The sequence below is a fragment of the Gouania willdenowi genome, chromosome 5 (assembly GCF_900634775.1).
Source record: "Gouania willdenowi chromosome 5, fGouWil2.1, whole genome shotgun sequence".
In the NCBI taxonomy this organism is placed as follows: Eukaryota; Metazoa; Chordata; class Actinopteri; order Blenniiformes; family Gobiesocidae; genus Gouania; species Gouania willdenowi.
In genome coordinates, this window is record NC_041048.1 from 2,618,420 (window position 1) to 2,645,520 (window position 27,101).

A 27,101-nucleotide genomic window follows, 5' to 3' on the forward strand; every position below is an offset into this window, starting at 1 on the left:
CGTGCACGTCTGCGTACGTACACAGCTTCACCACTCTTCTAAGAAGTTGTTGGGGGAGGGGAGGGGGGTTGGTGGAGGCAAAGGGGTCTTAAATTTGTCAGGGGGATTTAATATGACAGTTTAGGTTTAGGAGGTTTTAGTAATCACCTCATAGTCTGAAAGGATGACGTACACACACGCACGCGCGCCCACACACACACACACGTGTAATTACCTTGTGTGGCGATGTAATGTCTGGGTCTGTGGTAACCCTGAGAGAGAAATAAAGAGGAAGCATAAACATGTCATTTCTTTCCTACTTTCACATATGACCCCATCATTTTTTTAGACTGACTTTTATTTTTATTATTATATTTTTATTGAATCCCACTTTAAATTTACTTCTTTTTTTTTTTCAACTTTAAATCATTATTTTTTTCCACATGGAAAACAATGACTCACTAAAAACCATAATGAACCTTTTCTCACTGGTTCTTCAGAGCCCCCCATCCACCATGTTTTAGATCACATGTGTCAAACTCAAGGCCCGGGGGCCAAATCTGGTCCTTTAGAGCAGTGGGTCTCAAACTTATCTCTAATACTTTTTAACCCATTAACCCTCCTATTATCCTCAATAATAACATGTTACCCCTGGGGTCAATCTGACCCCACAGATACAGTATTTGCGTCCAGTAAATTGTTGACTAAGTTTTAGTGTCAGACACTTTGTTGAATCCATAAATAAGGCCTTTGATAATGAAACATTGACCTGTTCTCTAGCGCCACCATAAGGACAAACTTTTACATTAGAATGAATTTATCATGAATAGTTTTAATCCAATTCTTTTTAAATTTACTGACAACACGCACGCACGCACGCACGCACGCACACACGCACACGCACACACACACACACACACACACACACAGTTTAAGCTGCTTGTTTTTTCACTGACTGTTAATAAAGATAATAGTTTTATAATTGTCAAATAGAGTCAAGAGATGAATTTAGCATTAGCTACTACATAAGTTACATTCACAGTATAGTTACTCTGTGCATCGTCTCTATTTAAATGAACTATATCCTAACTTACCACCTTTATTGGGGGGAGGTGAAGATTCACTCACATGTTGGAGGAAAACTTAATATGAAATATATTTTAATTGTTAACTACATACTGTATGTATTAGACAGTAATTGTAACTGACATGAAACCGGGGAACCATGTTACAGTTCTAAGTCAATTATTAGAACTCAATTACAATTCAATTAAGATCACAACGGTCACAGAATTTAGCAAATACGGTTATGTCATAATTGTAATTAATTATCAATAATGCATACTTAATTATCAATAATGCAATTACAATTATAAGTGAGCCCAACCCTGTAGAGAATATTACTGTTGCATGCCTAGTATTAACAAATAGGCATAAAAGACAAGGAACATAAACAAATTATTAATTTAAAAAGTCTGACTCATTAATTCAGATTAAACGTAATGCATCACATCATAGCCAATCAATCAGATTAAACGTAATGCATCAAATCATAACCAATCAATCAGATTAAACGTAATGCATCACATCATAGCCAACCAATCAGATTAAATGTAATGCATCAAATCATAGATGACCAATCAGATTAAACGTAATGCATCACATCATAGCCAATCAATCAGATTAAACGTAATGCATCACATCATAGCCAACCAATCAGATTAAATGTAATGCATCACATCATAGCCAATAAATCAGATTAAACATAATGCATCAAATCATAGCTGACCAATCAGATTAAACGTAATGCATCACATCACAGCTGACCAATCAGATTAAACGTAATGCATCACATCATAGCCGATCAATCAGATTAAACGTAATGCATGACATCATAGCTAATCAATCAGATTAAACGTAATGCATCACATCACAGTTGACCAATCAGATTAACAAGGAAGCACAGAGCAGGACAAGCTTCTCAGAGTGGAAATACACTGATTATTTTTGTCTCCAAAAGATGCATCAGTGAAGCTAAGCTAACGCTGCGGCTGGATTTTAATGGACTGTGACTGTTATCCAGGAACAGGTCAGCCAAACTATTGCACGGTATGTTGTTGTAAATATGCAGCCTGTCGCGACTGCTGAGTCACTGCTAACAGCAGCTCATTAGCCTATGTTTTTTTTTTCTTTTCTTTTTTCTTTTTTCCTAATATGTTTAGCATTGTGTAGCTGAGAAAAATTCTGTGAATTAGTTTTTCCACATTTATTTTTATAAGCATTTTCAACAGCAGAATGTGCACCTGGAATATGCACAGCTTACATTACATTACTGTGCTAAGGCTGAAAAATTACTGTATTAATTTTGGAGAAGCTGTTTTGTGTTTTATATGCACATCATTTATGGCTGTTTTATAGCAGTTGATCAACAGTGGATTATTATATTATTACAGCACTAATATGAAGCTGTATGGACACAAATTACCCAAAATAAATAATACATTCTTTAATTCTAAGTAACTCAAAAGTTACTTTTTCCAGTAACGTATTACTTTTTTGTGTAAGTAATCAAAATAGTAACTGAGTTACTTTGTGAATGAAGTAACTAGTAATGGAAACTAGTTACTTTTTTCAGTAACTAGCACAACACTGAACACTACACACTGACCACTATGAATTACTGCTCAAACATGAACCATCCTAACACTACGTTACACGTGCATGAAGAAACATGCTTTTAACTAGACATGACGAATGTAGAACTGACATACTGAGTCAGGTGCGCTATCATTAACACACATACCGCAAGCTTTTTCTGTTTGACATGAATAAATAGAATGGTACGGTCCTAATTAATCTCTTCTTTTATCCCCCTGTTCATGTGGAACATTTGGAACATTCTGTGCTTTGAGTAATAAGTGTTCTAAAACATCAAAGGTACTTTGCGTAATAAGTGTTCTAAAACATCAAAGGTACTTTGACTAATAGGTGTTCTAAAACATCAAAGGTACTTTGAGTCCTAACTGTTCTAAAATATCAGAGCCTGCTCAGTGTGACTTTGATAATCGTTCTCAGAGACATTCATTACAAGTTAAACTGCATTGAGTTTATAAAAGCACATTGAGTTTATTTAACGGAAAGGGAGAGATTCTTGTGAAAGGACCCAGCAGCACACATTGAGTGTGTATTGAATTTTCTGCTTGACTGCACGAAGGACTGATAGAAGTCTTCTTGGAGAGGAAAGCTTGGAGAGTAGATCAGGATCATGGATGAGGTGGTTGGAGATGGACCTGGATGGCAGAGGGTCTGCAGTCAGAGTGAAAAGAGGAACAATGGGTCTAGCAGCTCACTGAGAGAAATTCAATGTGAGTTCAACAGCATCTTGAATGATACTGTGTCTCAGATGAGAGCGTGGGAGAAGAAGATGAGCACCGAGCTCGTGAGAAAAGATGAGGAAATCCACTCTTTAAAGAAAGCTCTCCAACAGGCAGAAAGTGGAGTGGAGAACATGGAGCATGAAGTGCATAGGCTCAACCACCACCATCAGGACACTGTGTCTCAGATGCAAGCTGAATGGGAGCAGAAGATGAGCACTGAATTGGGGAAGAAAGATAAGGAGATCCTCACTTTTAAGAAAGCTGTCCAACAGGCCGACAGTGGAATGGAACAGATAGAGATCACACTGTGTGAGGTCCAAATCATCTTGGATACTGTTGTGTCTCAGATGACTGTAGAATGGCAGAAGAAGATGACGAGCACTGAGCTGGAGAAGAAAATAGACGATCTCCAGCAGGCCAAGAGTGAAGTGGAGAACATGAAGAGTGAAGTGTGTAGGCTCAACCAACATCTCACTCTGATTGAGGAAAAGGAGAAAGAAACACAAAAAACTGAGCTTCTGGTGAAGGAGAACAATGAAATGAAGGTGCTCGCCGCCACAAGCGGAAGGGGAAGAAACAGAAGGAGGAGGACAAAGAAGAAGGAGACGACGTCAAGCACTGAGCTGGATAAGAAAGATGAGGAGATCCTCTCTTTAATGGACGATCTCCAACAGGCCAAGAGAGAAGTGGAGAACATGAAGAGCGAAGTGTGTGAGTTGAAAAGCGTCCGTGATGATATGGTGTGTCAGATGGAAGCAGAATGGGAGAAGAAGACGAGAACTGAGCTTGAAAAGAAAAATGAGGAGATCCTCTCTTTAAAGAAAGCTCTCCAACAGGCAGAAGGTGGAGTGGAGAACATGGAGCATGAAGTGCATAGGCTCAACCACCACCATCAGGACACTGTGTCTCAGATGCAAGCTGAATGGGAGAAGACAACAACCATTGAATTGGAGAAGAAAGATAAGGAGATCCTCTGTTTAAAGAAAGCTGTCCAACAGGCCGACAGTGGAATGGAACAGATGGAGATCACACTGTGTGAGGTCCAAATCATCTTGGATACTGTTTTGTCTCAGATGACTGTAGAATGGAAGAAGAAGATGACGAGCACTGAGCTGGAGAAGAAAATAGACGATCTCCAACAGGCCAAGAGTGAAGTGGAGAACATGAAGAGTGAAATAAAACTTTGTCGTTAAGGCAAAGCAACGCAGATGCATTTGTGATTGGGATTGAACGTGCTTTAGATGATGAAAAAAAATAAATTATGAAGTCACCCTCTCAGTCTTTTTATTTGGATTTTGAAATGTTCCTATTGGATGCTGACTTCAGCAGTTCAACACCGTACTTCAAAAGTAGAAATATCACATTTATTTCACATCTTTCCATCTTGAAACAATCCACATACAGAATAATACAAATAAAGTGCAAAAATCTTGGCTTTGAATTCAAATTGATGACAGATATTTAGCAAAAATATCTCAGCAACTCTAAACACAATTCTGTGTTATATTATAACAAATAAACTGAGCATATTTGTGAGCAGACGACCGACCAAATGCAGCAATATTTGATTATTTATGTCAAAATGTATCTGCATATTAATATATTTCCTCAGTCTCCCAATAAAAATGTATGTCCTTCATTATTTCTTATTCAAAGTCCCAGTATTTTACATCTTTAACTCGATGGTTCCTTATGACAGTGGTTCTCAACCTTGGTGGTTGAACAGACATGAACATTGAGGAACAGTCCTATGGAAACAGGGCCATCTGTAAGGGGAAATAAAGGGGAGAGTTTTTTAGGGTCCATCCATAAAGTCAGTAAAATGATGGTCCATTGTTCTAGGAATCTGTGATAACCACATTTATTTATTCATCTGAATAATATCCACTGTTATCCAGGAAGTTAGTTATTTGGGCCATAGTATATAGTTATCCTAAAGATGTAAATCCTTGTTTTAATCAGAAATAAAATGGATTAAAAGTGACCAAAAAGGTGGTGAAATAGGATTTTAAAAATCACAGACATTGGTTAAAAGTTGCAATTTAAAGAGGCCAAAAATGGACAGAAAAAGTGGTTAAAAAAAAGAAAAAAGAAAGAGTTCAAAGTGTCAATATTGCCTTAAAATTGGCAAAAACGAGTGAATGCAATTTTAAAAAGTAGGAATAATTAGTTTAAACTGGCAAATAATGGACAAGACAAATCATGAATGTGGTTACATTTTATTTTATTGCTATTTTTTATTCACATCATTTAGACTATTTTCAAGTTGTTTTCCAGTAAGACATACCAATTCACCTATTTAAAGGCATCGCTCTAATTTGGGAAAACACGGATGGAAAATCATTTAAGTGAAGGTATGTTTCAAATTATTATTATTTTTTATTTATGTACGCAATTTATCAAACTGGTTCCAAGTACAGTTAACATCGAACAAAAAAGCTGACATGCAAAACTTCAATTTCGTTTATTCACACAGTCTTTTTTTACTTGAGCAAAAGTGGTGTTGCATTAGCAGCACTTGCTCCTTAACAAGGAAGCACATCAGTCCAGTGATTTTGATTTGTTTTTGAAGTAACACTCATGTTAATACAATCTTACCTTAAGCAGTTTTTTTAACCCTTCATTTCCCACAGTTTTGGGATTTACACGGATTAATAACACATACAATTTGGTCAGAGAATGATTTCTATGTAACAATAGACACAAAACCTTCAAATCTACATTTAAAACGTGTACATTTTAAATTTACATTATGATGAACCTCTGCTAAATAAGACTAACCATGCCATCCTTTTTTAATGGACACACAAATACAATAATAACTCAAACGATATTTTTATATTTCCCAGGGTAAACTGTGAAACCGTTATTCTAAAAACGCACTTGATTACGACTGTTATTACAATCTACTGGTATCAAAATTAACCCTTGCGACTAATTTCTATGGCATGACATAATAGAAAGCTTTAAAATTGTACCTATTTTAAAGAAAAATAGCCCACGTTAGCTCGGCCTCATTTTATTAGCTTAACTGAATAGCAGCCTGAGTAACAACACTACCAGTGTTGGGCGGTAATGCGTTACTGCCCCAACATCACTTTTGACAGTAACTAGTACTGTAACGCAATATTTTTCTAAAGAAATAACGCCGTTATCATTACAATATGGTGCGTTTGTTCGTTACTTTGCTAGCAGCAGTGTACTTCCTGTTTACAGTGGCGCTACATATTTTTGCGGTATGCCGTGCCAAACACAATAAAACAGTAGAAGAAGAAGCATTGTCAGTGTGTTTGTGTTTACATCACGTGCGCCAATCATGGTGAGTCAATGCGAGAGCAGGACAAGCTTCTCAGAGTGGAAATACACTGATTATTTTTGTCTCCAAAAGATGCATCAGTGAAGCTAAGCTAACGCTGCGGCTGGATTTTAACGGACTGTGACTGTTATCGAGGAACAGGTACGCCAAACTATTGCACAGTATGTTGTTGTAAATATGCAGCCTGTCGCGACTGCTGAGTCACTGCTAACAGCAGCTCATTAGCCTATGTTTTTTTTTTCTTTTCTTTTTTCTTTTTTCCTAATATGTTTAGCATTGTGTAGCTGAGAAAAATTCTGTGAATTAGTTTTTCCACATTTATTTTTATAAGCATTTTCAACAGCAGAATGTGCACCTGGAATATGTACAGCTTACATTACATTACTGTGCTAAGGCTGAAAAATTACTGTTTTAATTTTGGAGAAGCTGTTTTGTGTTTTATATGCACATCATTTATGGCTGTTTTATAGCAGTTGATTAACAGTGGATTATTATATTATTACAGCACTAATATGAAGCTGTATGGACACAAATTACCCAAAATAAATAATACATTCTTTAATTCTAAGTAACTCAAAAGTTACTTTTTCCAGTAACGTATTACTTTTTTGTGTAAGTAATCAAAATAGTAACTGAGTTACTTTGTGAATGAAGTAACTAGTAATGGTAACTAGTTACTTTTTTCAGTAACTAGCACAACACTGAACACTACACACTGACCACTATGAATTACTGCTCAAACATGAACCTTCCTAACACTACGTTACACGTGCATAAAGAAACATGCTTTTAACTAGACATGACGAATGTAGAACTGACATACTGAGTCAGTTGCGCTATCATTAACACACATACCGCAAGCTTTTTCTGTTTGACATGAATAAATAGAATGGTACGGTCCTAGTTAATCTCTTCTTTTATCCCCCTGTTCATGTGGAACATTTGGAACATTCTGTGCTTTGAGTAATAAGTGTTCTAAAACATCAAAGGTACTTTGCGTAATAAGTGTTCTAAAACATCAAAGGTACTTTGACTAATAGGTGTTCTAAAACATCAAAGGTACTTTGAGTCCTAACTGTTCTAAAACATCAGAGCCTGCTCAGTGTGACTTTGATAATCGTTCTCAGAGACATTCATTACAAGTTAAACTGCATTGAGTTTATAAAAGCACATTGAGTTTATTTAACGGAAAGGGAGAGATTCTTGTGAAAGGACCCAGCAGCACACATTGAGTGTGTATTGAATTTTCTGCTTGACTGCACGAAGGACTGATAGAAGTCTTCTTGGAGAGTAGATCAGGATCATGGATGAGGTGGTTGGAGATGGACTTGGATGGCAGAGGGTCTGCAGTCAGAGTGAAAAGAGGAACAACGGGTCTAGCAGCTCACTGAGAGAAATTCAATGTGAGTTCAACAGCATCTTGAATGATACTGTGTCTCAGATGAGAGCGTGGGAGAAGAAGATGAGCACCGAGCTCGTGAGAAAAGATGAGGAAATCCGCTCTTTAAAGAAAGCTCTCCAACAGGCAGAAAGTGGAGTGGAGAACATGGAGCATGAAGTGCATAGGCTCAACCACCACCATCAGGACACTGTGTCTCAGATGCAAGCTGAATGGGAGCAGAAGATGAGCACTGAATTGGGGAAGAAAGATAAGGAGATCCTCACTTTTAAGAAAGCTGTCCAACAGGCCGACAGTGGAATGGAACAGATAGAGATCACACTGTGTGAGGTCCAAATCATCTTGGATACTGTTGTGTCTCAGATGACTGTAGAATGGCAGAAGAAGATGACGAGCACTGAGCTGGAGAAGAAAATAAACGATCTCCAGCAGGCCAAGAGTGAAGTGGAGAACATGAAGAGTGAAGTGTGTAGGCTCAACCAACATCTCACTCTGATTGAGGAAAAGGAGGAAGAAACACAAAAAATTGAGCTTCTGGTGAAGGAGAACAATGAAATGAAGGTGCTCGCCGCCACAAGCGGAAGGAGAAGAAACAGAAGGAGGAGGACAAAGAAGAAGGAGACGACGTCAAGCACTGAGCTGGATAAGAAAGATGAGGAGATCCTCTCTTTAATGGGCGATCTCCAACAGGCCAAGAGAGAAGTGGAGAACATGAAGAGCGAAGTGTGTGAGTTGAAAAGCGTCCGTGATGATATGGTGTGTCAGATGCAAGCAGAATGGGAGAAGAAGACGAGAACTGAGCTTGAGAAGAAAGATGAGGAGATCCTCTCTTTAAAGAAAGCTCTCCAACAGGCAGAAGGTGGAGTGGAGAACATGGAGCATGAAGTGCATAGGCTCAACCACCACCATCAGGATACTGTGTCTCAGATGCAAGCTGAATGGGAGAAGACAACAAGCATTGAATTGGAGAAGAAAGATAAGGAGATCCTCTGTTTAAAGAAAGCTGTCCAACAGGCCGACAGTGGAATGGAACAGATGGAGATCACACTGTGTGAGGTCCAAATCATCTTGGATACTGTTGTGTCTCAGATGACTGTAGAATGGAAGAAGAAGATGACGAGCACTGAGCTGGAGAAGAAAATAGACGATCTCCAACAGGCCAAGAGTGAAGTGGAGAACATGAAGAGTGAAATAAAACTTTGTCGTTAAGGCAAAGCAACGCAGATGTATTTGTGATGGGGATTGAACGTGCTTTAGATGATGAAAAAAAATAAATTATGAAGTCACCCTCTCAGTCTTTTTATTTGGATTTTGAAATGTTCCTATTGGATGCTGACTTCAGCAGTTCAACACTGTACTTCAAAAGTAGAAATATCACATTTGTTTCACATCTTTCCATCTTGAAACAATCCACATACAGAATAATACAAATAAAGTGAAAAAATCTTGGCTTTGAATTCAAATTGATGACAGATATTTAGCAAAAATATCTCAGCAACTCTAAACGCAATTCTGTGTTATATTATAACAAATAAACTGAGCATATTTGTGAGCAGACGATCGACCAAATGCAGCAATATTTGATTATTTATGTCAAAATGTATCTGCATATTAATATATTTCCTCAGTCTCCCAATAAAAATGTATGTCCTTCATTATTTCTTATTCAAAGTCCCAGTGTTTTACAGCTTTAACTCGATGGTTCCTTATGACAGTGGTTCTCAACCTTGGTGGTTGAACAGACATGAACATTGAGGAACAGTCCTATGGAAACAGGGCCATCTGTAAGGGGAAATAAAGGGGAGAGTTTTTTAGGGTCCATCCATAAAGTCAGTAAAATGATGGTCCATTGTTCTAGGAATCTGTGATAACCACATTTATTTATTCATCTGAATAATATCCACTGTTATCCAGGAAGTTAGTTATTTGGGCCATAGTATATAGTCATCCTAAAGATGTAAATCCTTGTTTTAATCAGAAATAAAATGGATTAAAAGTGACCGAAAAGGTGGTGAAATAGGATTTTAAAAATCACAGACATTGGTTAAAAGTTGCAATTTAAAGAGACCAAAAATGGACAGAAAAAGTGGTTAAAAAACAAGAAAAAAGAAAGAGTTCAAAGTGTCAATATTGCCTTAAAATTGGCAAAAACGAGTGAATGCAATTTTAAAAAGTAGGAATAATTAGTTAAAACTGGCAAATAATGGACAAGACAAATCATGAATGTGGTTACATTTTATTTTATTGCTATTTTGATTCACATCATTTAGACTATTTTCAAGTTGTTTTCCAGTAAGACATACCAATTCACCTATTTAAAGGCATCGCTCAAATTTGGGAAAACACGGATGGAAAATCATTTAAGTGAAGGTATGTTTCAAATTATTATTATTTTTTATTTATGTACGCAATTTATCAAACTGGTTCCAAGTACAGTTAACATCGAACAAAAAAGCTGACATGCAAAACTTCAATTTCGTTTATTCACACAGTCTTTTTTTACTTGAGCAAAAGTGGTGTTGCATTAGCAGCACTTGCTCCTTAACAAGGAAGCACATCAGTCCAGTGATTTTGATTTGTTTTTGAAGTAACACTCATGTTAATACAATCTTACCTTAAGCAGTTTTTTAAACCCTTCATTTCCCACAGTTTTGGGATTTACACGGATTAATAACACATTATATTATAACAAATGAACAGAGCATATTTGTGAGCAGACGACCGACCAAATGCAGCAATATTTGATTATCTATGTAGGTGGTCATGCCTGACAGATACCACAGCACACTTCTTGACCATTTGGTCAGGAAGAGTTTCCCACTTTTTCCCTTTACAAACAGAGACAAAGAGCTGAGAACAGGAATTTACGACTGTTTGTCCTTCCCCCTGCTGTGAGCACATGGCAGAATCTTTGCTTTGTGCTATACTGTTCTCCAAGAATTAACAATGAAACATTCCAAAAGCGGACACAAATTTCTGATAAAAGTTTGAAATGTATTTTTCTACACTGTCAATAACTGTTTTATTCACAGGAAGTCAAGGAAAACCTTAGAATAAGATCATATAATTGTTTTACAGTAAAAGTGTTCCTAAGGAATATCTCTCATTAACGTTGCATAAAGCATACCATGTTTGGTGCCACAATAACCAGGAAAATATGATCTCTGCTTTAGTCTCGTTTGGAAAGTTTTAATCTCACCGGTTTCTGAGTTATATTCATATTTCTTGTTCCAAAGGATTTCTCATGCATTCATTCCTTATCACACTTACATGATTGCCACAACCCACAGAACATCCAAAGCAATCTAATTGGCTCCCGAAAACACGTCGACCAATAGAATCGCTTAGAACGCGACAAAACCAAAGCGCAAAATTCAAATCATTGGATTTTGGTGCTGGCCGCTAAGATGCCCACTGCAGTGTTATGTACGTCTTCTTTAATCTTTTATTTTCTTTGTAACAAAGTGTTTTCTTTCATTAGACCGTTTAAACAAGCTTGCACGTCCAGAGATAAAACGTCCTGTTCCAACTGAAGGTGCTGAACTAAGAACCTAGCCTGAAGGAGCTGAACCAACACAAGAACCACGTCTGAAAGAGCTGAAAACTGAACCACAAGAACAAAGCCTGCACACGCTGAACAAAGGCCAGACCGGCCTAACACAGGTCAGAACCAGTAGAAACCTGCTGACTGAACGAGCTGTGAAACATGCTAAACAAGGAACAGAACCGACCAGCCTAACACAGGCCAGAACCAGGTCCAGGAAAGGACCCTTTTGAACACACTCCAGCGGTCCAGAGCCACGCTTTGCTGCTTCAGACTCCTCTCGCCAGTCCACTCTGCCACAAGAGAAGGACCACCGACCACGGACCCATCAGAACCGAGATACTCTGGATCTCACATTCTAATCGGGCCTAACATATTTGCAGCCACATTATTCTATACTGATCTTATCATAGCTCACACACACGCACACACACACAAGTTTTACACAACTAAAACAGCTTGGGGTCAAATTGACCCCAGAGGAACACCAAAGCATGCAATATGTCATCATGATAGTTTTATACTTTTATACTGTGAGTCACTGGTGTGAATGAATAATGGTGTGTGTAACGCGCTTTGAGTCTCCTCAAAGAAAGCGCTATATAAATCCATTATTATTATTATTCTTTTGAAATGCGAAAAAAGTCCCTAACTAGTCTTTTACTATGGTCTGGTTGTCATTCATATACAATAATGTATATACAGTAAGTCCCTCCTTCGTCCTATAGACCGCTATACAGATGGAAACGATTGCCGACTGTGCCCAGCCAATAGGCTTTAACTTCCTGTTTTTGAGACTGTCAATCAAAGTGAATGTACGTGCTGAGTCATAACAGCAAGCAGATATCACTGAGCAGCACAGCGTCATGAGGGAGCGCCAGGTACCCATTCCACAATGGCCAACGTATAAAGCTTCTGATAAAAAAGAAAAGTTGGGGTACAAAGCTTGTGGATAAACGTCTTCGTGACCGCAACAGGACATCGAGACGTTCTCTCAGAAACTCTGGATAGCAGCTTGAACTTAAAGCTGCACTACTTGAGTCTTGAACCATGACAGAGGGGCGTGGCTGAATTCGAACCATATATACCATCCCCCACTCTGATAAAATGCACGAAATTGTGCACGAGTGCTGAACGTGCACTACTGGTAAAACACATTGCCACACAAAAAGATGCACCAAAATATAGGAAAATGTTTATTAGATTATTAGTCTAGAAGGAAAACAGTCAATAGCGACTGAAAACAAGTTTGCACCGTGCACACGCTTCACTAAATATCGCAGCAGCCTATGAGGAGGCTCCTTCGTGGGCTCTGCTCACCCCTGCTTTCTCTAAATCCTGTGATTGGAGCTGAGGGGGTCACGCCAACATTTTGTCTTTCGTGGTTTTATGAACTAAAATAATGAATTATAAGGCACAGATGTACATTTTTTTCATGACACCTTTGGCCTCCAAACTTTGAGATTTGCTTTTTACACAATCATTTTTTAATTGCTTTAATATAAAATTAGTCTCAAATAAAAATGTCTACCTTGAATCTTGATATTCCTATATTGTTACATTTATATACAGTTTATTTTATTACAAAAGAAATTAAAAAAAAGTTTCTTTTCGGTTTTTAATTAATGTCAGTTTTTTGCAACTTTAAAAATCCTCCAAATCTCTTTTTTCATGTTCATCAGAACTCTCTACAGTATTATCCTTTCAGAAGAAAACTCAAGGTTATTATTCACCAAATGAAAGAATAAAATACAGTGACATTAAATTAAAAACCCAAAATCCATTTTTTTCTTTCAAACAGCAGATGTAAAGTGAGGTCTTTCCAACCAATCATCGTTCCCTCTCGTCACCTCAAACATTTCATAAGACATGAGACAAATAACCTTGTTGAGATGAAAACATGGCTCATTCTTCTGTTGCCACCACATTCCCTTTATACGGACGCTGTTATCGTCTTTAGAAGATTTCATTTTCTAATTCTTTTCTCATCGGTGATGATTTAAAGTAAGCATTTTTTTCCCACATGGGTTCGTTTTTGTCCTTTCAACAGCAGCAGTGACTGAATCAGTAAAGTGATGTAAATGATCCCAAGGATAAAAATCAAACGAACAGGAATAAAGATTATTAGTGAGTACATTTAGAGAAAAGAGAGCAAACAACTACATTCTTTTTTTTAGAGAAATAACTTTTGATGAAAACTGACTTTGTGAATGAGTAAAAGTCTTTAGTTTAATTATGTGTCATTGGGTTTAAAACTAATTAACCAAATACTTTCATTGTTTTTGTCTCAGTCCATCCAAATACAAAAAATTCAATGAAACTCTACCATATTTTGTCAGAGAATTACAAATTTCCCGTGATTTTATCACACGACTGAAGTCCATCGGAAACACTTCCGTTGCGGAAACCCGGTGGCCGGGAAGTGTCAGGTGAATGCATTTAAAGAAATGAACACAAATGCAAACAGGTCACAACACGAATGCAAAATGGCTACAACGGAAGTGTTTCCGACGGACCGGTATTACAGACGGACACGTTTCTGGCGGACGTTTTTAACCCACCAGAACAGTTAAGAACAAGAAGAAGACATCGAAACGCGTATGAAAGTAAGTGAAAGTTGATTAGGATACTCTTATATTTTTCATATCAGGCTATCATATCATAATACCCGTCCGACTGTAATACCGGTCCGTCGGAAACACTTCCGTTGTGGCCGGTTTGCATTCGTGTTGTGACCTGTTTGCATTCGTGTTCATTTCTATAAATGCATTCACCTGACACTTCCCAGCCACCGTAGACTAGACCTTGTCGGTGATGCCACGGCCGCCAAACAGCAAACACGGGAAGCAGAACAGCCGGTTCCGTGAGGCGCATCCACAAAGCCATTCCTTCCGTCTGTACCATTCACTTTGGAAAGTCCGCACACTTTTCTGACCTTTCTTTTGCTGAAGGTCTGGTTGCTCAGGTGTTGGTCTCCCATCTTTTAAAAGCTGTCGCTTTTCTTCAAAAGAAAGTTGTGAAAATGTATTTATCCTCTCCATCGCTGTCATCCAACCTGTAGTGTAAACCCGCCCACTAGATGCGGCCACGTGATATCTGTTTTGTATTCACTAATGCACTGTGCGTACGTATTGGATTAACATAGCACAGTTACGTCCAAAGGCAAGGTAGCGATTTGCCTTTTTGCGTAAATGGTTTTTCATAGTGGGTCCGTGGGGAACTGACGGCGCATGCGCAAACATCCGTTCACGTGATATGGGGCTAAACTTTAGCCGCTAAAGGCAGAGCAGCAGTGTGCCTTCGGGAGAGGTGTGTCCTCCTCCTCGTAATACAGGAGTGTGCAGCGTCTCTGCCGTTCCAGGAAATAGGTGCATAGCGATGTTTAGTCACTCATTTGGGCTATGAAAAGCACAAAAATGCTGACACTTTCAAACTTATCGGTACTGTAGGCTATCGGAAATTGAAAAAGAAAAAAATTACATTTTTTTTTTTTTTTTTTAAATGAATATGTCATTCATTTAAATTCACCCTGGGTAGGCACTGCCTACCTTGCCTACCCTGACTGCACGTGCCTGACGGTGGCCATGTTGTAAATGTCATATTAACGTACTACATAAACATGAGTATATAGCGTGTTCACATTAGATAGTATGGAAATATTATGAGTATGCAAGAAATACCTGAATGTATACTATATGGGGACATTTTTTAAGTATACAGTCATACTCAACCGTCCCATGATGCATTGGGAGCAGGACGTAAAATGGTCTTGGGACTGACTTCAAGCTAAAAATGAAACATCCCCTTTTCAAAATAAAAGCATCTCTGCTTGTTTTAAAATTATTTAAAATAATAATAATGACTTGGATTTATATAGCACTTTTTTTTTTCAAGGAGACTCGTTACAGAAACAATTATTCATTCACACCAGTCACTCATATCAGTCATACCAGTGGTGATAAGCTACAATGTAGCTACAATGTAGCCACAGCTGCAAGTCAATTATCAAAACCTTGACAGTGACAGTTTTAAAAAATTACAATTACGTTATAATTGTAATTAATTGTCAATTGTCGTGTGAAAACTATAAATATTGAGTGTATAACCTGAACTTTGGCAGCCACACCACTGACAGACAGCTATTTTAGTGTGTATATGTATATATTCTGTTTTATTGTGCTGTTTCCTTCCTTACAACATGTTTTTCCCTCTTTCTATCAGTACTGTGTACAGGCCCATGTATATATAATGTATTATATTCCTATTCATCTGCTGCTGAAAATCTGCTAATGTCCCCTTTGTGGGACAAATAAAGGAAATATTATCTTATCTTACAAAAATACAATTCTAATTGAGCCCAACCCTGGTTCTAACCCCCGACACAGTAGATGAGAAGAACTGTCCGTGGTGAAACGTAAAAACTCACGTCGATGTAGTTGGCGTTGATGTAGTCCGAGTGGGGGTCTCCATCCAGCAGTTGCAGTCGGACCCTGGTGTGATCGTCTGTGGGGTCAGATAGCACAAAAGTACAGCAGGCCTAAAGTCACATTTACCCACAGATTGAAGCGGCTAACACAACTGGAAAGGGAAGCTGGTGTACCAGGACCACGTCCCCCCAGTTCCATTCAGGAAAAAAAAAAACTGTGGTTTTTCTCACAACACAACAAAAACAAAGGGTCATTTAGAGAGATTTGAAATAGAAAAGTGAAGCTAGGATTTACAAAGACCATTCTGAGCTTATTATAGTCACTGAACACACACACACACACACGCGTGCACGCACATGCACACACAGAGCTGTTATTCCTGCAGGTAAAAGAGTTCCTACCTAATGAAAGCCTGCAATTTGGTTCAGTCATTGCATGGAGGATAATCACAGGTGAACTGGATGTAATTACAGGTGATTACGTTCTTCCTGCCTCTTTCATTTTCTACTGTTTTTTTTTGTCCAATTGATCTATTTTGTGATTATTCCTGGAAAAAACTGCATGACTTGATTAAATGTCCTTAATATTGACTTCACAAAAAAAAAAAAAAAACTATTGAAACAGTAAAAGATGATGTAAAAAAAGAGATTAAAATGTAATTTAGCAAACAATTCAAATCAAATCAACAAAATAAAATGTAACCACTTGTAAAAAACAAAAAAACAAACATCTTAATCTATCCTTAAAGTGAGTTAAATAGATGAAGTTAGTGACTCCTGTTCTTTTTTTTTTTTAAAAAAAAATAATAATAATTCTCAGATTGTTGCCCAGTCTTTGGAAAGCTTCACAATCAGTTTATTTTCCTTTTTTGTTTATTTTTTTCAAAACAGCTATTTTTGAATAAACATTTTAATTTGTCTGGGAAGTGCACAAATTTTCTAAACAAAATTACAAACACCAGGGTATGCATGAAGGTAGATTTGTGCCTTTAATATTCACTTCACTGCAAGAAAAAAGAATTATTAAAGAAAAAAGTTCTTAAATGCAAAAAAAAGAAAAGAAATATTATTATTATTTAAATAAGGATTTTGTATTTGTTACTTTTTTTTCTTTTGGTATTGAATAAAAATGACACAAATATCCTATATCACATATTATGACCCAGATAAAAAAAAAAGAATATAATTCAATAAAAAAACATACATTTTTATTGAAATGTATTAATTTCATTCAAGCAACTGTTTTGACTGAATAATAATAATAATAATAATAATAATAATAATAATAATAATAATAATAATAATAATAATAATAATAAAACAATTCCACCTTTATCAGTAGGAAGAATAGAAGAAGTAGAAATGCCACAATTTGACCAAAGAGGAGATGTGATCAGACATAATGAATGATAAACTAGTTATGCAATGCATGTGGCCAAGTTTCCCTGTAAATTAGGAATACCACTAAATACATTTATATGGTTTTTCTACGCAAAAAGATTCTTCCGACAAACATGATGTACAACAGTCTGCTCTTCTGTCCTCCTACATCTTCTCTTTTCTGCTCCTTCTGTCCAGTGTTTTGGGTCAAACTAGACTTCTTTCTCCCTTAATCACCTTCAGCCATTTCATCGTTTCCATTTGATCTCCTTGCAGACACCAGTAATCCACAGATCTGCTGTCACAGGTTGTTGCAACATGAGAACTGCTGCTCTGGAAGCCAACATACAGTATATACAGCTACTGTCCAACAGTTGGATGGAAATGTTCCTAAACAAAGGCTTCAGAAGCTTAGAGGAAAAACACAACGGTAGGGTTTCAATGAAACGACTACAGGATTGTGTTCCGGGTTTGAAAGTATGACGTTGCATTGCAAACAAAAAAACTATGAAGATTAAATCTGCAGCACAAGAAGAAGAGGTGTGTTTTCATCTCTTCTTAACTCTATACTACTACTCTAGTTTAGTTCAGTTCAAAATTCTATGAAAAATCCCGCCATCATCTCAGCTTCTACTGAGAAAGTTTGGCTGGTGGAAAAATTTGTTACAAATTTCCAAAAAGTCTATAAAACACGTATTTTTGTTTTGGCTCAGCTGCACCTTAGAGCTGTTTGATCAGATTACGTACATGCACTGTTTGATCAGATTACGTACAAGCACTGTTTGATCAGATTATGTACATGCACTGTTTGATCAGATTACGTACATGCACTGTTTGATCAGATTACGTACATGCACTGTTTGATCAGATTACGTACATGCACTGTTTGATCAGATTACGTACATGCACTGTTTGATCAGATTACGTACAAGCACTGTTTGATCAGATAATGTACATGCACTGTTTGATCAGATTACGTAAATGCACTGTTTGATCAGATTACGTACATGCACTGTTTGATCAGATTACATACAAGCACTGTTTGATCAGATTACGTACAGTACATGCACTGTTTGATCAGATTACGTACAAGCACTGTTTGATCAGATTACGTACAGTACATGCACTGTTTGATCAGATTACGTACAAGCACTGTTTGATCAGATTATGTACATGCACAGTTAGATCAGATTACGTACAAGCACTGTTTGATCAGATTACGTACATGCACTGTTTGATCAGATTATGCGCATGCACTGTTTGATCAGATTATGCGCATGCACTGTTTGATCAGATTACGTGCATGCACTGTTTGATCAGATTACGTGCATGCACTGTTTGATCAGATTACGTACAAGCACTGTTTGATCAGATTACGTGCATGCACTGTTTGATCAGATTACGTGCATGCACTGTTTGATCAGATTACGTGCATGCACTGTTTGATCAGATTACGTACAAGCACTGTTTGATCAGATTACGTACAAGCACTGTTTGATCAGATTACGTACATGCACTGTTTGATCAGATTACGTACATGCACTGTTTGATCAGATTACGTACATGCACTGTTTGATCAGATTACGTACATGCAATGTGAGCTACGTCACTCACTCGCTGTGTTTCTGTTACCCTTGGAAATGTGCAAAATCTAAAAAAACTGGTAATAGAATATCGCAAAAAAGTTTCAGGCGTTCGATATTGAAATGTGTCGTAAAAGTGCAATGGAAACACTTTTTCTACAATTACACGTCACAGGACGTGACGTACCTGGTCACATGACCATGTCTCTCTGAGAACACATGGCGCGGTACATGGAGACAGAAGAGGGGACCGGGACATTTCTTAGCATTAAACTTAAAAATAATTAGTGCCACATTAGACGTGAAACAACAAAGGAATACAGAGTGTTATAAGGAGGTTTGGAGCGTCCGTCTTTCTGCAGTAAAGTCTCACAGGATGAGATTCCCTGGGAGTTACAAAGCTTCTGCTCAAAACAACGTTCAATGGAAACACATTCAAAGCGCAATTACACTTTGTTGACATTTAGAAATAACGCTTTTATTTTGCGAAATTCTGTAATGGAAACACAGCTTGTGACACATGAACAATTACCGTCTGATGATTTCAGTCCCTGCTTAAAATAAATGATCCAGTTGTTAAAATATCTAGATAATGAACAGCAAATATACCAGCACATGATCATCTCTCAGGTCATTATCGTCTAGTTTAATGAATATATGCCCATTTCATTCCTTCATGGGCCAGTGATGAAATCAGATTATTCTGGTTTGATGAAGTAAAAAGACACAGAGGTGTTACTGAAGTTAGAGAATACTGTAATAATCTAATCTTCCTTCTTCATGATTACTCTAATTATATTCAGAAAAACACTACTGTTTTATCAAATGCCACACTCGATGATAATGTGTTTAAACCTATATGAATGGATTCCTATTCATTATCCATTTTAATTTTACACACTGAAACATTGGATTTTATTCTCTTTACAAAACTTTTTTTTTTTAGAGATGGAGACTCAAGGTTCTCACTGACAGCAGTCTTCTTTACCCTGTTACCAAACACAGTCACCTTCATCTTGTCTTGATTTAGTTGAATGTTTTCACTTATGCAGCAGTTCACTTTTTCTAAGCAGTCACACAACACCTCTATGGGACCACAGTCATCTGGGTTCACTCATAGATATAGTTGTGTGTCGTCTGCGTAGCTCTGATAATCAACCTTGACCTCAAGGTTGACCTTAACTTTACTCCCATTCACACCGGACGCGACTTCAGCGACTATAGTCGCTTCATTCGCCCATTTTCAGTCGCTTGAACATAGTCATGCTTTTTTATCGCTCCAGTGATGTGACGACCAAGAAATAGTATGAATAGTATGTGTCTGCAGACCGGCTGCTCCACTGAGAGGGCTGAACACTTCTTCTCAGGCCGTGTGTTTACAGCACTTATCAATTTAATAGGCTTATGTCAGGAAAAAGTCACTTTCATTTGGCCCCAGTAAGTGTACAGCCCTCTGAGTGCAGCCTCTGGCTCTGCAGACAGTGACGTCCAGGGGAGTGACGTGGGGAGAAACTCATTGCCGATTGGATGTCGCTTGAAAAGTTCAAATTTTCCACTTAAAAAAACTTCCACTTCCAGCGACTCAGGACGTGTGAATGAGTCGCTGGAATCGGGCAAGTGGTGTTGTTTGAAGGGAAGTCGCTTGATATCATTGATTTAAAATGTAATCTAGTCGCCAGAGTCACTGAAGTCGCGTTCGGCGTGAACACACCTTCACAGTTCTGTAGAATTTGTCGCAAATGAAGCATATAAAGGTTAAACAGAGGGGGTCCAAGAACAGAGCCCTGAGGAACCCCACAGGACATTAGTAATCTGTCAGACTCAAGTTTACAATGAAATTTTTCAATTTCTACTTATATACATGTATAGTCTCTATTATTGTATTTTTTATTTTATTTTATCTTCATTGCACTATTTTTTGGGTGTCTTTTGGGTTTTCTGTGTGTTGCCTTCTGTTATCTTTTTTGTTGCACTTCATCTGATGTGAGCTCTCATGACAGTAAATGTCCCCACTGTGGGATCAATAAAGATACTCTACTCTACTCTACTCTACTCTACTCTACTCTACTCTACTCTACTCTTACAAAATAACTTCACTCCTCCAAGTAGGACTTAAACCATTGCAGTACTTTTCCATTAAGTCTAACCTAGTATAAACAAATAAACTGTTAATGTTAGTAAATATGGTCCCACCCATGAACGGCCTCTGGTTCACTCTGCACAATGAAAACCAGAACCAGCCCCCCTATGTGGACCTCTTAAAAGAAAGGCTGCGGGCCCACCTATCTCAGTTTAATGAACACAAACAGATGGAAGTGAAATAAATACAAGTGTAAAGTGCTGAACATGATGTTTTTTAGTTCTCTCTCATCTCTATGATCCCCTCCTCCGGCTCTCGTCGCCTCTCTTTCAGTGGCCCATAAGACGGGATTGTGTCTGTCACAGATATAGTTAATCAGTTAACTCCCCACGGAGCTCAACTCACTCACAGCAACACGCCGCTGTCAGCTCGGCTCAGGGCATTAGGGAGTTTAATAGCACGCACCATCCACTACGAGTGTGCGTGAGTGCAGGAAGAGAGCAAGTGCGTTAAAGCCTTGTGTGTCTTCCCTTTTTACGCTAAAATGTTCTGTATCATCTTGTCTTGACAGGTTTTAAAGTGTGTGCGTGTGTGTGTTTTCATTTATTCATTTATTTCTTTATTTAGTGAGAGGAGACTTTTAAATGATGAATGCATCTGCGTGTCAGCATCTCTGCGCGTATACAGTGGCTCAGCATGGATGTATGCGAGTGTGTTGGAGGGTATTATGGTGTGTAATAGCCTATTAAGACCACAGTTCCCTGCAGCTGATGTGTCCAACCACACACACAGTGTTGTCGACTTACACACACACACTTAAAAGTGCCGTCCACAGCTGTTTGAAGGGAGAGCGAGGAAGACAGAGGGTGAAGAGGCAACAAAAGAACAGCACAGCAAACTAGAATAGCTTCAAATAAAGCCACGTTCAAAAAAAAAAGAAAAAACATTTGGAATTTACCTTAAAGCTGATATCCAGAGTTTCTGAGAAATCTATGTTTACGTATGATTCTTTTGAAATGCGAAAAACTACCTAACTGGTCTTTTACTATGGTCTACTGCCTGTGGTCATTCATATACATTAATGTATATAAGTCCCGCCTTCGTTCTATAGACCCCTATACAAACGGAAATGATCGCAGAGTGCGCCCAGCCAATAGGCTTCTACTTCCTGGAGTGAGGACTGTCAGTCAAAGTGAATTGTGCTGTGTAAACTGCACAGAAACAAACAGGTATCACTCTGAGCAGCGTAGCGTCATAGAGCATAGCGACTCACAAACTCTACATAGCAGCTCAAAGTATAGGCTGACCATATTTTGATTACAAAAAAACAGACACGTGGGCCAACCTCGTCATACTCAAAGTACTCTACCTTTTTTTTAATCTACCTTGTAATGGCAAAATGCAATAAAGTAGATAAATAAGTTGTTATTGTCCATAAGGTTTAAAAATTAATTTATCTTTTTATAACAAAGACTTAAAAATCATCTGAAATCAGTGGTGACTCAAGTCAATCAACTTTATTACACATGATAATAATCTGTCTTTCCTAAAATCTTTCAATCATTGCAACAATGAGAAATATCTCCTCCTAGAAAAAAAACCATTATGACATTAAACCATACATTACATTAAATATACACTTCAAAAATTCTGTTGTATAATATTGCGCTATGCTAGGTCGACCATACGTCCCAGACCTTTTTTCACGTCTTGTCTGGACGGATATTAAAAATTCATGATAAATTCCTGGTTTCCCAGGGACCCTGAACGTATCTCTGGAACATGTTAATTTAAACGGACGAGCTATCTGTATGTAGCCGTATCAATATACCGACATTCTATCCATATGTAGCACCCCTCATTGGCCAGTTTAGGTCACGTGACTAAGACGCTACGTACCGTATTTTTCGGACTATAAGGCGCACTTAAAATCATTTAATTTTCTCAAAAATCGACAGTGTGCCTTATAATCAGGTGTGCCTTATGTATGAAATGAACTACTGTGCTTCAACATACTGAACTGAAAAAGTGAGTGTATTGTTCTGTATTTTATGTGTAAAACCTGAACAATGTTGAGAGTTATTGTTAATGAGTTGAATAAAGTTTGACTAATCTGACTATTTTATTTCGCTTAATACGTCTTAATAATAATAATAATAATAATAATAATAATATAATAATAATAATAATAATAATAATAATAATAATAATAATAATAATAATAATAATAACAACAACAAACCGGTGCGCCTTATAGTCCGGTGTGCCTTATGTATGAAAATAGACCCAGTCAGACCCATTCATTGATAGTGCGCCTTATAATCCGGTGCGCCTTATAGTCTGAAAGAAACGGTACTTGTACTACTGTTTGCTATTAATACATAGATTCCTAAACTACATTACGAACATGCAAGGTATTCATGAATAGTGATATTCATATGTAGCGCCCCTCATTGGCCAGAACATCTGTTTGCTATTAATACATAGATTTCTAAACTATGTTACGGACTAACTAACCATAACCATAACCATAACCATAACCCTAACCATAACCGTAATCCTAACCCCTACGTACGAAGAGCCACTAATATTTGCTCTATCTGAGAAATTCCACCAGTTTATGAATGCTAAAATTTGCTGTTTACAGCCAGTGTTGTGTAACTACGGTAACTTTACTCACACGTGACGGAATCATTAAAGTTGCTGCTTTGTTTTGACGAAATCGTCACATACGAGGAAAAGAAAAGAGAGACTAAAGAACAAGACGGATTGAAAGAGAACAAAAACTGGTAGATTTAATGAAAAATATCATGAAGATCCTCCTGGATGATCAAACCTCCATGGAGGTTCAGAGAGGGATTTGAAAACCAAGGAGAAACTTAGACTGTAGAAAGTTAGGGGTAAAATAAGTTAAATATCTGGTAGAATAAATGTTGTTCTGCTTTTCTGTAGCTCGTCTTCGTGTGTACATCATTTTTTATGCTTTTTAAACCTTATGAACAATAATAAACTATCTAATATATTGTATTTTGTCAATACAAGGTAGATTCAAGAAAACGTTGAGCACATTTTGGAAATCAAAATATGGTCAAGATTGAGGAATTATTCAATTAAGAATTAAAATCAGAATAAACCAGCCACCTACTTCAGATTTAAGATGAATTAGGAATTAGAAGTTTATGAGGTCATTTTTTAAATATTTTTTAAAGAGGGTTCAATTTTCATTCTGATTTAAAGCATGTAAACAGTTGTTGTAGTCGTACTCTGGGATTCTAGTATTTTATAATTCACTTAACAGTTTCATTAGTCGCCAGTGAGCATCAGTCGACCCCCTGCTGTTTAATGAAGGAGGCAAACTAAACTCAAACTGCACCTTCAAATTAAAATCATCCACTTCCTGTCTCTGATGAAGAGCAATTCCTCTGTTTTAAATACTATTTTGTTCTGACTCCAGCCCACTCTTCACGATTAACGACAATCACTATCCAACGTATCAATAACGGCACCTCATTAACGCCATTACCCGTGAGGGTCCCTCCTGCTGGGAGTATCATCATCATCATCATCATGTGGCAGACAGGGAGGAAGGCTGGAGGATTTGATGAGCCTTTGAGAGCTCTCTCGTCTTTGTTCTTTTATTTGTTGCGTGGTTAATAAAAGTTAGATTCTACTCCGCTAAGGTGGCTTATTGCCTCAGGATGAATCAAACTGCTTGTCCAAAGCAAACGTAACACAAATCTGAGATTTTTCAAAAGGAATGCACAACTTTAAATGGAAATTAATCTAATCTCATTAGTTTTTTTTTTTTTTTCTCTAGATTGAACAGGTACAGGACACATTTCAGAATAAATCAAGGCTGTATCTGAAAAGAAAATTGCATTTTCAACATATTTATTGTGCATCTCTATTCATACATTTGTATTAGATTGCAAATGATTCGACTGTGCAGCAAGAAAAAAGTCAATTTCAACATGAAAAGCATCGTTTGAACGAGGCAGGTTATCTCAGCAGCTCTGCAAACTTTACAAACTAAGAGTTTGGGCTCTTTATGCCACTTTGAACACATTTTTCTAATTATATATCACTATATGTTAATTTGACTAGTAATATTGGAAATATGTCTACTGAGTTGGGGGTGGTCTTTGTCTCTGATACCCTACTGTGTTGGTTTATTATGGTTTCCAGTTTAATGCCAGTGACAATTTAGGTTAAAGCAGAAAATGTTTTATTTTAGTTTTAACCACTAACCGGTAAACTACTACTTCAGTTATTTAACGCTGTATATTACGGGTGTAACAAAAATCTATTTGGCGATGTATCACAAAATTTCACCATGCCCGGTCACGAGGTGTCAGTGAACGCACCATCAGACCTGGTTAAACGACCTCACGTCTCAGTCCGTTTTAGCTGGAAGTTGATTGCCTTTTATTTTCATAAAACATACTGGGCACTTTTATAGATGTATGTGGTTACTTTTTATTAAGAATTTAAGAACTTAACAGAATCAGAATCTGTTCGAAAAGCAAAAGTTAAACTTTTTTGAAAAATGTAATTAGACAGTTTGTTAAACATACTGCTTGTTTTTTATATTGATGCTATAATTACAGTTAGTGACCATTTACTTGTTCTTGAAAGTAAAAAAAAAAAGAAGAAATAAATTGTATTTATACCATTTTGTACTTGAAATAAAAATTTGTAATGATTGATATTGCGATATATCGCAATGTATATCGTATTGTATAGTGTCTGGATGTATAGTATCAAAACAACCAAATCGCGCCACCATCGCGCCAAACTTTTAAATTAGAATGAATTTATCTTGAATATTTTTCATCCAAATCTTCTCAAATTAAATTTACATTAAAGACCACTAGAGTATGAACCCTATTAGTTGTGGTGATGATATGACCTTTGACCTTTCCTGCAGCGTCACCATCAGGTCAAACTAATTTCTAATTTGGGGTGAACATTCATGACTCTCACGGAATCAACCACATTGATTGATGTTGTTGAGCCCCCCCCATAAAAGTTTCCTACTATTTTTTTAAATTATAATATGGTCGTTCCATATTGCAGTGACTGCAGAAAATGATTTCTGATTTTAAACTAAAGCGTGAGTTCTCTTGGTAAGTTGAGTATGTGGAGTAAAGCTGCTTCACGGCTACACCGCTGCTAGCATTTAGACGCAGTTAGCCCGCTGTGATGTTTACAAGCCTGAACGAGTGAAGACGTTTAGATACAAAACTTTGACATTTCACTGAATACGAGTGTGTGTTCCCATGTTCAAAAGATAGTGTGAGTCTGTTTGTGCAAATAAATTCCTCTGTGTGTGTGTGTGTGTGTGTGTATGTGTGTGTGTGTGTGACAGATTGGGAGAAGCTAACGTTTGGTATGTTTCTTTGGTCAAACACTTCAGAAGAGCTGTTGGCATTTGGACTTCAGAGATGCTCGGCAGACGTGGAGCGAATCAGAACACACACACAGACGCACACACACACACACATGTATTTACATAACCGAGAGACGCCTCTGTTAATCCAATGTACACACACGACACCCCTTACTCTTTGTTTGTGGGATCCCATTGTGTTAAAGATGTTGTGAAAAATTCACTTTCTAATGGTTTTGCTACAGTGATATACTGTAGCCTCATTCAGAGGGTCAAAGTTGAAAAAGTAACGGAAACTCCTCCTCCTGACAATCCTGGCTCCTCCTATCCTATAGGAATGTGAGGCTCCTCCCTCTCAAACTACCTCACAAGTAGAACAAACACTGAACTTTAACCCTTCCCTGAGGACCAGTGGGCAGCCACAGTGTAGCACCCGGAGCAATTACAATCAGTTCCATTTTTAGTAACTGTTATATCACCTTGTATCACATTTGACATGATCTGACGTGTTTGTGACCCAATGTGAAGCAGCGGTCGGACAAAACAGTGGACTATCACCTTGAATGGACTATTCCTGTAATCAGTAGAACAGAGGAGGAGAGGAAAGTGACGTAGCAGCTCCAATGAG

At 37.6% G+C, this 27,101-nt stretch overlaps 1 protein-coding gene across 1 annotated transcript in view; it reads right to left on the reverse strand.

Annotated features, from left to right (window-relative positions):
• Positions 1–27,101, reverse strand: part of ptprt (protein tyrosine phosphatase receptor type T) — a 341,442-nt gene that overhangs the window by 31,858 nt on the left and 282,483 nt on the right. The window contains exons 25-26 of the mRNA XM_028445860.1: positions 16,042–16,118; positions 215–251 (exon numbers count right to left, since the gene is read on the reverse strand). Of these exons, the coding sequence (XP_028301661.1) occupies positions 215–251; positions 16,042–16,118 (114 nt within the window). The remainder of the gene's footprint in view (positions 1–214; positions 252–16,041; positions 16,119–27,101) is intronic.